This window comes from Pelobates fuscus, chromosome 4 (assembly GCF_036172605.1).
Source record: "Pelobates fuscus isolate aPelFus1 chromosome 4, aPelFus1.pri, whole genome shotgun sequence".
NCBI classification, from domain to species: Eukaryota; Metazoa; Chordata; class Amphibia; order Anura; family Pelobatidae; genus Pelobates; species Pelobates fuscus.
In genome coordinates, this window is record NC_086320.1 from 22,594,959 (window position 1) to 22,608,101 (window position 13,143).

The 13,143-nt window shown below is 37.4% G+C and overlaps 1 protein-coding gene across 1 annotated transcript in view; it reads right to left on the reverse strand.

Annotated features, from left to right (window-relative positions):
• The window catches only part of SLC45A4 (solute carrier family 45 member 4), a 117,463-nt gene that overhangs the window by 62,658 nt on the left and 41,662 nt on the right, over positions 1-13,143 (reverse strand). The window contains exon 2 of the mRNA XM_063451011.1: positions 9,518-10,150. Coding sequence (XP_063307081.1) covers positions 9,518-9,761 — 244 coding nt within the window. The 5' untranslated portion in view covers positions 9,762-10,150. The remainder of the gene's footprint in view (positions 1-9,517; positions 10,151-13,143) is intronic.

Sequence of the window (13,143 nt, forward strand, 5' to 3'; positions counted from 1 at the left end):
AATATCAAACATATCAGAGGACGACTCACCACATCTGTCAAAAAACCCGCAGGGATTGACACAGCAACTGCTAACTCAAATGTTAGACAACTTATACAAAAAGATTCAAGCGGATATTGAAAACAACTCTAAAGATGTCAGAGCAGAAATTGCTACTCTCTCAGAAAAATTTACTAACCAGGCAATTATATTACAAAAAATCCAAGAGGAATATGAACAAATTAAAACATCGAACATACAGCTAGAAAAGAGATTGCAGGACACTGAGAAGAAACTGACGGACTTAGAAGATCGTTCCAGGAGAAATAACGTAAGAATCAGAGGTATACCGGAATCAATCTCACAAGAAGAACTATACTCGCACTTGATCAGTCTATTCTCTAAAATACTACCTAGACAGACGCTGGGCCCCGAGACCTTGGAAAGATTCCACAGGCTGGCCAGACCTAATGGAACAGACAAATCCTATCCAAGAGATGTCATGGTTTGTTTCTCGAGTTTTTGGATGAAAAACCAAATAATGCAGAAGATACGGAACGGGATCCTTGACACGGAAGAATGGAGCCATCTAAAAGTCTATCAGGACCTATCCCTGCAGACAAGACAAGCAAGAAGAACTTTTTCTGAAGAAACGGTTATCCTCAGGAACAAGGATATAAGATACAAATGGCTGTTTCCGACGGCAATTATGGTCTTCTTCAAGGATAAACCACATATTTTCAGAGACAATTTGGCACTAAAACAGAAGATGATAAGTTTGGAACTCATCCCTTAGTCAAATCAAATTCTCCCTTCTCTTTTTTTTTTTTTTTTTTTTTTTTTTTTTCTTCTTTAGAAAAGGTGTTAAAAGGTTTTGGCACGGTGTATGAGTCACTCACTCAGGCAAACAATGTCTATAAAAATAGAAGTCTATATAATTACAGACTGTCACACAGCACATATAGAGTAACAATGGTAGATTTGTATATATATTCACGTAAGGGAATATGAGCACAAAGTATAAGTCACACTTAATCTATAGCATAAAGTATAAGTTACATTTATTGCTACACCATAAAATGTATATGTGTAGAAAGGAACGAATTAAGTTAGTCTCACAATTGACACAACCTAATGATGATTTGTATATATAGCAACATAAGAGATATGAACATAAAGTATAAGCTACACTCTATAAATACACTAAAAAACGCATATGAATAGTAAGGAATGAATGAAACGTGTTTCACAATTGACACAAGTATGATGATTTGTATATAGAGTGTATAAAGCATAAGCTACACCAATGGACACACTATAAAATGAATATGTATAGAATGGAACGAGCGATGCGTACATGCATAGAAAGGAACGAACGAGTGAGTTACACAACGGATAAAAGCTCACAATTATATAAAAGGAGGAGAAGGGAGATTATAGAGCAAGACAAGAGCCAGGGAAAGGAGTATTAGAGGACAAAACAGGAGGATAGAACTGCTCGAGGAAATACAAAAGAGAAAAAAGGGGAAAAAGAAAAGGGGAAAGAAAGGGAAAAAGGGGAAGATATATAATAGAGGGGGGATAGATTTCGTGCAGGATAACGAAAGAATACAACTAAGCCTTCAGAGACAGATTTGACAAAAAGAAAGGGAAAGGGAAATGAAAAGGAGAAGGTAGAAAAGGGAAGGAGAAGGGAAGGGGATGGAAGGAAGCAGATAAAAGAGAAGAGAGAGAGGGAAAAGAAGGGCAGAACAATACGAAAGTTAGAGGGACCATAACAAAGAACAATAGGCCCACTTTCCTGGTCCAGGGTCCTGCGACGGCAGCAGGGTTAAATATGAAGACTACCCAGAGTACTTCATATTATGGTTTGAATGAGGCATTAGTAAGTTGGAGTTCCACTATGGGGTCCAAATCTATAGGACCGACCGGTGGGAGTATGAATGAGGTTGTGTGTCGGATACTACGTGAGGGGATGATAGAGGGGTGGAGGGCGTGGGGTGAGCTGCGGTAATATGTCATTAAATATACTAACTATTAACGCAAGGGGCTTAAATTCAGGTCAGAAAAGAGGATACCTGTATAAATTACTGTCTGACAACAAAACAGATATTGGTTTCGTCCAAGAAACTCACTGGTCTAACCTAAAGCCCAAACTATGGAATTATAAAAAATTCCCAGTGGTTCATAGATCCAACCTGGTGGGTAAGGGCAAGAAAAGAGGGGTGGCAATCTTTTTTTCAGGTAGATTAAAATACGAGCTGATACACGAGGAGACCGACCCGGGTGGTAGGTTCCTTATAGTGATTGTTCGCATTAATGATATTTTGTATACCCTGGTAAACGTCTACGCTCCAAACCAATCCCTATATAGGTTTTTGGGAAATCTGATGCAAAAGATAGACCGCGTGTCGTCTGGTAGCTTAATTATAGGTGGGGATTTTAACTGCATTTTAGATGATAAAACAGATAGGAATAGAAGCAAGTCCGCTTACATAGAAGGTAAGCAAAGAACAGGCTTATCAAAGATGCAGACTATTATGGCAAAAAACTGTTTATATGATGCCTGGAGAACGTCTAATCCAGACGCAAGAGATTATACGTTTTTTTCACACGTTCACCAGACATATACTAGAATTGATTATTATTTGGTAAAACCTGAAGTTCTGGAGCGAGTTAAGAAAGTGTCAATCGGACCAATAACATGGTCCGACCATGCCCCTGTAAGTTTAGTCATAAAAAACAACCCTGAATATAAATCTAGAGATAAATGGAGACTTAATGAAAATCTATTAAAATCAGAAATCAGTGTAGACGCATTACGTACTCAATCTAAAGAATTTTTTGAAAGTAACGACTCAGGGGACGTCTCCAATGCCATGCTATGGTGTACCTTTAAATCATATATTAGAGGATGCCTCATAAAAATGGGTGCTACTATAAAAAAACAGAAAGGAAAAGAGCTTAATGAGCTTTACATCGAGCTGGCAAAACAAGAACGTCTACACAAATCTACCATAGACCATAAAATCTTGGAGGGCATTAAAGAGATTAGGGAAAAAATATTAATTAGAACTCAAGAAAGGATTGACAAAGCCATGTTAACTCTAAAACAGAGCTGGTACTACGGAAATAATAAAATAGGGAAAAGTCTTTCAAATAAATTAAAAAACAAAAATAAACTTCAATCTATAAATTATATAACCGTCGGAAGCAAAAAAATGATCTCTCCAACTCAAATTGCTAAAGCATTCGAAGACTATTATAAAAACTTATATAATATAAAATTTGACGAGCCATCCGAGGGTGAAACAAAACAGTTTTTGGAGAAATTAAGTTTGCCAACCATATCAAGGGAGAAATTAAGCCAACTAAATGCTCCTTTTTCCATTCAGGAGATTAGCAATACCATTAAAGCTCTAACAGCAGGTAAAGCACCAGGCCCAGACGGCTTTTCTTTAATTTTCTATAAAAAACTAAGTGGCATAATCTCTCCATATTTATTAAGAACATTTGAAGATCTCGCTAACCATAAAGCCATTCCAACGGAACTATTCCAGGCCACCATAATACCAATCCCTAAGTCAGATAAGGACCCTACGTATACCTCAAACTACAGACCAATTTCTCTTATAAATCTAGATATTAAGATATACTCAAGAATTCTGGCTGACAGATTAAAACAAATTATACCCAATATTGTACATATAGATCAGAGTGGATTTGTAGAGGGCAGGGGCACATCTGATAATATTAGGAAACTACTGAATGTCCTATACCATGCAGACCAAAGCTTGTCTCCCTTTGCGGTGGTTACCCTCGATGCCGAGAAGGCCTTCGATCGGGTCAACTGGAAGTACATGGAAGAAGTACTGGGGGCCTTCGGCATCGAGGGTTTCTTTAAGGAGAGCACATTGGCGCTATATAAGGATCCGCAGGCAAAAGTATCAGGACATATGTTTCAATCAAATTGGTTCCCTATTAGAAATGGGACGCGACAGGGATGCCCTCTGGCACCCCTGCTATATATCCTGTCCATAGAACCGTTGGCAGCCGCGATCAGACAGAACGTAGACATCAGCGGGTTAAAGGTGAATAAGATCGAGAATAAAATCGCATTATATGCAGATGATGTCCTACTGACCCTGGCAGATCCTACTAGATCTATCCCAGCCGTATTTCGGCTTATCAACGAATTTGGTACACACTCGGGTTATAAAATAAATATAAAGAAAACACAGATTCTGTTAAAAGGCCTGAGTGGACCAGGTCTAGATAAACTTAAAAAAGATTTTAAATGCGACTGGGAAACAAATAAAATAAAATACTTAGGGGTAAAATTTTCTCTAGATTATAGAGAAACTGGAGAACTTAACTACACTGATATTTCCACCTATTTCAGGAACACCTTAAAAAATTGGCAGGGATTGGAACTCTTGGTTGGGTAGGATCGAAGCAGTAAACTTTTATCTCCTTCCTAAGTTGACATACCTATTTAGTAATCTCCCGCTGAGGGTGACATACCAGACGATACGCGGTCTACAAAGGCAACTATCAAATTATATCTGGCAAGATAGGAGACCTAGAGTCTCACTGGAAATACTACAGAGAGACTGGAAAGAAGGGGGGATCCGTTTCCCAGATATACAGAAATTATATATGAACAATATGGTGGCACACCTAATTAAGTGTGACAACTACACAACGGCTAGACCAAATTGGTTAGACATTGAAAAATTAGATCTTGGCGGTTTGGAACCTTTATCACTCTGGTGGTGCGACAGTGAACTTTTAAAAAATATAAGTTCTAGCAACCCAATGAATAATACAATGATTTACATCGTAAAGCACTTGAAAAAGAAATATGGAACAAAACATATATCATTAAACGCCTCACTAACAATCTTAAAATTCTATATAAAGGATATAAATATACAAGAATGGGAAAACGGTGGCGTAGAAAGAATAGCGGAACTTTTAAATAATAATAAAATGCTGCCATTCCCAACATTACAAGCCAAACACAATCTCCCAGCGAAGGAAATTTTTAATTATTTAAGAATAAAATCCTTCACTATGGGGAAGGATTTCTCGGAAAGCTCCCCAATGGACCAATTTGTAGCATCCCCCCCCCCCCCCCCCCCCCCCCCCCCCCACAGAGATAGCTATCCGTAGATGAGAGAATGGGCAGGAGGTATGGTTAAGGTTTAGGAGATATGTATGACAAGTATGTCTGTATGAATGCAAGGACGTATGAGGTAAGACACAGCAGAATACTGTCCAATGAAGATGCTTACCAATGCAAGGTCTGACCGGTACTTACAATTACTTACTATTTATGGATTTGTCACTGGAAAATAATCTCTGGTACCGTGTTTAAAAACTACACTGATGCAAGCTGTGTCTTTACTCGAATGAATTTGTTTTATAAAAAAAAACGAAAATAAAGATTTATATATAAAAAAAAAAAAAAACACTAAGGTTTGCGACTAAGTGGCTACTAAAAGACTGCATAACAGATTCTGAATACCCTGGGTTTTTTACTTTTGAAAATGATATGCACGAAGGAGGTAGCTCTCATTCCTAGGCGGCGATACGGTCTCAATTGCAACATAGACCCAGCAAACTAATCTGGCAAATTTCAATGTGTAAATACTGAAAAAATTAAGCCCTTTATTTTACCTTATAACTATCCAAAACACCATGAAACTTGTACCTGTACATCACTGTACTTGTGGGGCATCACAGCATACAAATGTGTTTTATTACAGGAAAAGCGAACAGTATGACACCATGCTTGGAATATAACATTTCTCAATTTATCACACTATTTAAGATTAAAGGATCACTATAGGGTCAGGAACACAAACATGTATTCCTGACCCTAGAGTATCAACACCACCATTAGCCCCCCTGGGCCCCTCATGCCTCCCTAAATATAGCAACATCTTACTTTATTCAAGCCAGAAGCTGTAGATCTGCATGCGGTTTGCCTTAAAAAAAAAAACAAAAAAACACAAGCAGTCTGCTGACATCATCAGAAGTGTTGGCCTGATCCAATCACAGTGCTTCCCCATAGGATTGGCTGACTGACAAAGAGGCAGGTATGGGGAAGAGCCAGCATGATTCAAACACAGCCCTGACCAATCAGCATCTCCTCATAGAGGTGAATTGAATCAATTAATCTCTATGAGGAAAGTTCAGTGTCTGCATGGAGAAGGAGGAGACCCTGAATATTTGGATGCATTTTAGGCAGCCATGACCCAGGAAGGATCTCTAACAGCCATCTGAGTGGCGGCCAGTTGAGGTATCACTCGGCTGTAATGTAAACACTGCATTTTCTCTGAAAAGACAGTGTTCACAGCAAAACGCCTGAAGGGAATGATTCTACTCACCAGAACAAATTCAATAAGCTGTAGCTGTTCTGGTGACTATAGTGTCCCTTTAAATATTAGATGTGAAATGAAAACCCTATTTCTTATGAACAAAATGATATGTAATAAATTAGGATGTACTTTATATAAAAGAGGTGAATTATGGTTTAACAAACATATTGCTCAAATTCCAGGTTTTGGTTTTATTTTGGTCAGTACATTTGCCTCTGTCCTTACTGGGTTTCATCATTTAAAGAGCATATACATAAATGAAAGCATATATCCCACACTTTTCATTTTTTGCAGACCATACTGAAGTTGATCTTTAAAACAATCAAATTAATGTCACTGAACTGTGCAGGTAGACAAGCATGGTGTTTTCAAACACTGCCCGGCCAGATGTGTATAACTGAAGGATCCTTCTCTCTCGATGTATATAGATAGATACATACTTTAAAAACAAATCTATTTTCTTTTCAAAACTCAAAAGGATTATTGTATTAAAAAATATTTCTAGGTGGCAGTTTAAATGTTCACAAAACGTCATCTTAAAACTGCAGATTTTACAGCTTTTACTTTAAATAAATAAAAAGCTCCGCCCCTATGATGCAGATAAGAGATCATAGAAGTGAAACTTTCACATTACCCCATCTGAATCTGTCCAAACGTGGATGGGAAAGTTAGTGCTTACAAGTCTAAAAATGTCTGAAACCCGTTAAGAACTGCACGCAAAGATGTCTTGCACTATAATCAGTACAATCATCAGTAGCTATGGAGCTTTGTGATAAAACAGACAAACATGAGGGGTCTCCCCCTGCCTGCAAAGCTCTAAATAACGCATAGATATTCTAAAATGCACACTAAATACAATACACTAAAATATTAAATCATGTATTTATTTTAAATCATAGGGACATCCCATTGATCAGTGTCTTTTGCATTTCTAATGCAATAGCTGTATGATGCATTAAACACAAGTATCCTGACTTTGTAGCTTCTGACGTGAGCTCTCAAGCTAAAATGTAACTTGTGACTCACCTAACTTGTCTTCCAATACTGCCAACGAGCTTACCCCCTAATCAGTGCTGTGTATGGGAAAGCAACGCTTACTGGGAATTACCGCTGAACTACAAAACCAGAATCCAAAGTTATAACATCAGGTAGAGCAAACTGCAGGTTAAGAGGAAGTGATAACAAGAGTGAGTCTATAGAACACAATAAATCATCTAAAAGGAAATCCTTAAAAGTTACTTAAAATGACACCAACACAAACAGACTATTTATATAAAATATTTTCAATAGCTTTTGTGACAATTGTTACACGTGAGAGAAGGGGGGTGTAAGACTACAGATTAGAAAAATCCTCTTCATTCAAGAAAATAAGAAATAATAAATAAATAAAAATTGCAACACCTTCCCCCTGCCCGACTGGATTTATACGGGTTTATAGATAGCAAGGAAAAAAGATTGCAATAAGAGATAAGTTGTTTATTTTAGAGGCAGATCAGAAAGACCTACGCTAACTAACCAAGCAGCAATTGCATGTTCAATGATACTATAGTAACACTGCAAAATAAAAGTCTCAGACTGTTGTCACCAGCACCTCCCACCACATAGGGTGTAATAGAATGTATTATTTTATTTTATTATAAAGCATACAATGTAAGAACACTTCCTGCCTTACCTTTGGTCATGTTATTGGAGTAAAGATCCTGCTAATGAATGGGTAAAACCAGCTCAGAGTGCATTTGATGCCTGTTGCTTACAGTTTAAGTCATTTTTCGTCGTGCACTAGCTCTCAGTTATCTGCAAGGTCTTTGTTAAACCAAACGTATCACATAATCGCCAAAAAAAAACATATAGATGGCCCCACAGACCAAGGGTAAGCCAGAAGAAATAAAGTACAAATATCTCCTTTCAGTGTGTGTACACGTTATACAGATGCTCTAATACAACTAGAACTTTATTTTAAATAAAATATCTGAACGCTTGATATATATATGCAGCGCTATTACTTGGTTTTATAATACATGACGTGGAAGAGACAAATGCAATGAAGGAAATACAGAGCTCTCCATGGATATTGGCACCCATGGTAAATATGATCAGATAAGGCTGTGAAAAATGTGACTTTATGGTTAACCTTTTCATCTTTTCTTAAATATATGTGTGGCACAATAATTGGCACCGTTTCATTCAATACTGTGTGCTACTGGCCTTTGCCAAGATAACACCTCTGACTCTTGGCCTATAAATCCTGATGAGGTTGGAGAATACATGACAAGGGTTACGAGTCCATTACCCTACAGAATCTCTTCAGATCTTTTAAATGTCAAGGTAAACGTTGGTGGACTCTCCCTCTTTAGTTCACTCCACCGGTTTTCTACAGGGGTTTACTGGAATGGACATGGCATTTTGTGGTCAGTAATCCATTTTTGTGTTTATTTTGATGTAGGTTTAGAATCATTGTCTTGCTGGAATATCCAACCTTGACACAGTTTAAGATTCTGGCAGAGGCAGTCAGGTGTACATTTAGATCTGTTGATATTTGATATATTCCATGATGCCATGTAACCTAACAAAATGTCCAGGTCCTCTGGCAGAAGAACAGCCACAAAAACAAATAGCCACCACCATATTTAACGGTGGGCAGAAGCTGCCTTTCCATATGGCTACCTCTGTGTGTGCGCCTAACTAACCTCTGGTGTGAATTGCCAAAAAGCTCTATTTTTGTTTTCAGCTGACCATAAAACCCATCCCATTTAAAGTTTGAGTATTTATTTTTTTGAAAAACAACAAAAGGTTAAACAATAAAGACAAATTTTCACAGTCGCCTTTGCTCATATTTACCAATATTAGGGAAGGGTACTGTATGCAACTGGTAATCCAAGTTCAATATATAATCTTGCCTGAGAAATGTTTAACCCCTAACTACTGTGTATTAATATATAAAATGGGCTGATTTTCAGGCAGTCTGGAGCTAATGCACCAATTAAAAACAGAGTCAGTACAAGTCTAACTTCATATATTTTAAGTCAATAAAATCTTAGTCAGTCTCCTGGTCATATAATTTATATTCCCAGGTAGTTTCGTAGCAATTGTATAAATATTGAGATTAGACAATTACATGTTTACAGGCACAGATACATTATATACAAACATACCAATCTGTAGAAGTACCGGTGTCACCAAAGCAGTCTCCATAGCATAGCAAAATTCTCTTCCGAACATTACAGCACCATGCATCACCCAAAGGCGGACAGGGATCTTATCAATGGACCCCTCGCTTACGGTCTCATCGCGACTCTCATGCTCCTTGGGGTCTTCTTTTTTTTTCAACTGTGCTAAAGACAGCTCCTGAACTTGCATAGATTCGGGGTCGACATTCTGCGGGGCCATCTTCTTCATCACACAAAAATATATTTTTTTTTCTTAGAGATTCTATATAAATATTAATACTATATATCACGAAAGATAAATAAAGATCTTTTTGTTCGGCTTTCTTGGTCACGTTCCTCATGCAAATTAATACTTTGATTCCTTAGTGGTTAGGTCGAGGTGTAGCCCACTTTCCCGATACGTGATATACAAGAAAACGGTATTTAGTACTAATTTAATCATATGGCTTGATGGTTTACTGTGCATTAGAGTTAAAAATCCATAATTGCCATTCAGTTAATACCAGTTTCATAATTTCTATAGAAGAGGTGGTAAAATTAATCGTCTTGCTATGGCGGGTTGTAAAGGCGACACAAACAGCTGATCCACTGTTAATCCCCATCGAGTGGCTGATTAATCTGAAAGGGAATAAATAAAATATATAAATAAATAAAAACACACAAGTGAATAAAATTATTTAATTAAAGCAGAATTTTGAATAAGCTCTGCAGAGACTTACATTCGCTATCACCATCAGAACACTGAAACATAACGTGGGAATAATAAAACAGACAATTAATATTCTGAACAGTGGGAAAATTGGGGGAAAAAGCTGCAGTAAGAATCTGTGAAAGATAAGACATCAATTATCTAAGTGAAGGACGTCTGAAAAGTATTTTAAAGAGCAGAGACTATACTAAAAGTGAACCACTCCAATTATTTGTAATGGGGTTTTGTACTGACACTATTCTCAGATCGCATTCCCTCTTTGCAAGGTCTCTCCTTAGCAGAAAACCATAGTAAAGATTTTGAATGAAGAGGGAACGTTGTAGTTTCTGTACGTTTTTGTGTTTGATTTACCTTTAAATTAACCATATAGGAATCCCAGTGAAAAGGCCGCTAATAAGGTCACCAAGCATGGTTTTCCATTAGTAATGGGAAGAAATCCATTTCTTTGTTCACAGACTGTTTATGAAAGATTTATTCCCACTGGGAGGATGTGCTATTGAATCCAGTCCTTACCTTGTGTAGAAACGTGTTTAATTCACAATTGGCTGTTGGAGAAAGGAATAACGCTGGCAGTGTAGGTCATGTGTGAGTCAAATCATTGTACCCAGGAAGGCAAGATTTATTGTAAAGGTTATTAAAGGAAGGGTGGTAACTTAGAACGAATTCTAAGACTACATTATGGGGAGAGACTGATTCATCAGAATACAAATGTCCTAGGATTCCCCACGTAATACAGCATGGCTTATCTCAACATCACTGGGAATCTAAAAGATTCTGCACTGAGAAAGTTAGAACATATATATTGCTCATTAATATTGGAAAGTCACGAGGCGTTACGAAAAGTTTTGTTGCAGCTATCAAACCATTGTGTTTCTGTTTTACCAGCTACAACTCTCTCCAGTAAGGGTATTTTATAAGGTGCTGATGAAGTAAAAAAAACAAAACAAAAAAAAACCCACAAATGAAGCGGGTGTCCTGGGAATGTCTCTTATTGTGCGTGTCTGGGTCCAGTCAAGGTTGGGAAACCCCAGCTAACAGTGCCCCGTGGATGGTGGCTTCACAAAGAAAAATGCAGGGGAAGTGTAGTAACCATTCTAAACACTACCAAAAAGAGGTGTTCTTGCTGTAATAAAAACAGAATGAGTTTATTTTAATAAATAAAATGATTTTTGGAGGGGTTGGGGGAGGGATCCCTATAATTTCCCTTCAGAGACCATACAATTTGTAGACACTAGTTAAAGGAATGTTAATAACTGCACACAGTCAGACGAGTGAATTGACAATAGCTGAAATCAACAACTTCCTCTATTGTCCTGTTTGTAATTTAAGGATTGCAGCTGCCAAAACATGTGACTTCCCTTGATTTCCCTGGTTTACACAAAAAAAAAAAAAAAAAAAAAAAAAAAAAAGACGTCCGAGTAATACAAGTCAAAAGGGTTGGAATGAAAATTTCCAGAATTGCCCCAGTGTATCCAGAGAACACACAATGGGCCATAGCTTCCTTGCAACCAAGAGTGGGGTTTAGTTTTGCCAACACCTTGTCCAGCTCCACCAAACACATTGGGAGATCTGCCTCCTCCTGTGTGCCAGGTATGGTCCTATTGCCATGGTTTCTGCTTGCTCCCCGCTAAAAAGCTGCAACATTTGAAGGCGGCTCCCTCATACGTTTTAAAGGAAATCTGGTGGCTCACCCTAATTAAAAAACAGACCATAGTGAGATAAGGGTATTCCTCATAATGAGATACAAGGGGCTCAACAGTCAAAGTTAAGGTACGACTCCATAAACACCTCGGCGCACTGCTGCGGAATATGTTGGCGCTATATGCATATTTGGAATAGCAAACATTGGATGGAATCAGCGAGTAGATTCAGTTCTGCTAATAAACGGCCAAGATCCATGACATTCCATTGGAATTGATCACCAATTAAAATAAATGAATAATATATACAACATTTTTTCCTTACCTAGCTTCCTTCTAACCTGCAGTGGTACTGCTCTGTTTAGCAAGAATCAATAATAAATTCTTACACTTTACAATGTCATAGTTACATAGAAACACAGAATGTGACGGCAGATAAGAACCATTCGGCCCATCTAGTCTGCCCAATTTTCTAAATACTTTCATTAGTCTCTGGCCTTATCTTATAGTTAGGATAGCCTTATGCCTATCCCACGCATGTTTAAACTCCTTTACTGTGTTAACCTCTACCACTTCAGCTGGAAGGCTATTCCATGCATCCACTACCCTCTCAGTAAAGTAATACTCCCTGGTGTTACTTTTAAACATTTGCCCCTCTAATTTAAGACTATGTCCTCTTGTTGTGGTAGTTATCAATTTTTTAGCACACTATATAAGGCACAACTACATTTTGCAATGCAAAATAACGCATAACAATGACTCTCAGAATGGAACGATATACATTTTTGGTTTAAAGAAATAACAGGTTTGATATCTATTGTAGACGCAAATGGAAATAGTGAAACAATTGCCATTTTTTCCCCTTGGATTGTTTGTTTTAAAAAAGTCTTTGACACGGCGCTGTGTGAGACTTCCAATCTAATTTTCACAAGAAACAATGTGCATCATATTTCAAAGTCCTTGTATCATGTTTTCGTAATTTATCTTCAAAAGGAAGTCATCTGGGTGATTACAGTACAGTGATAGACCGGAAAAAGGAAATCTTTATGAATCTTTTATATAATCCACTTACAATGACACCAAATAAATGTACAATTCTGTCTTTCCCAAAATGTAGAAAATTATAGGAGAAAAAAAAATTACAGAACACCAAATTATCATTGTTAGAATATATATATAGCGTACAACTTGTAAAATGTTTTATTCAGTTCTACATTGTAACATTCAAGCCTTGCATTTATTTAGAAATAATTTAGCTTTCC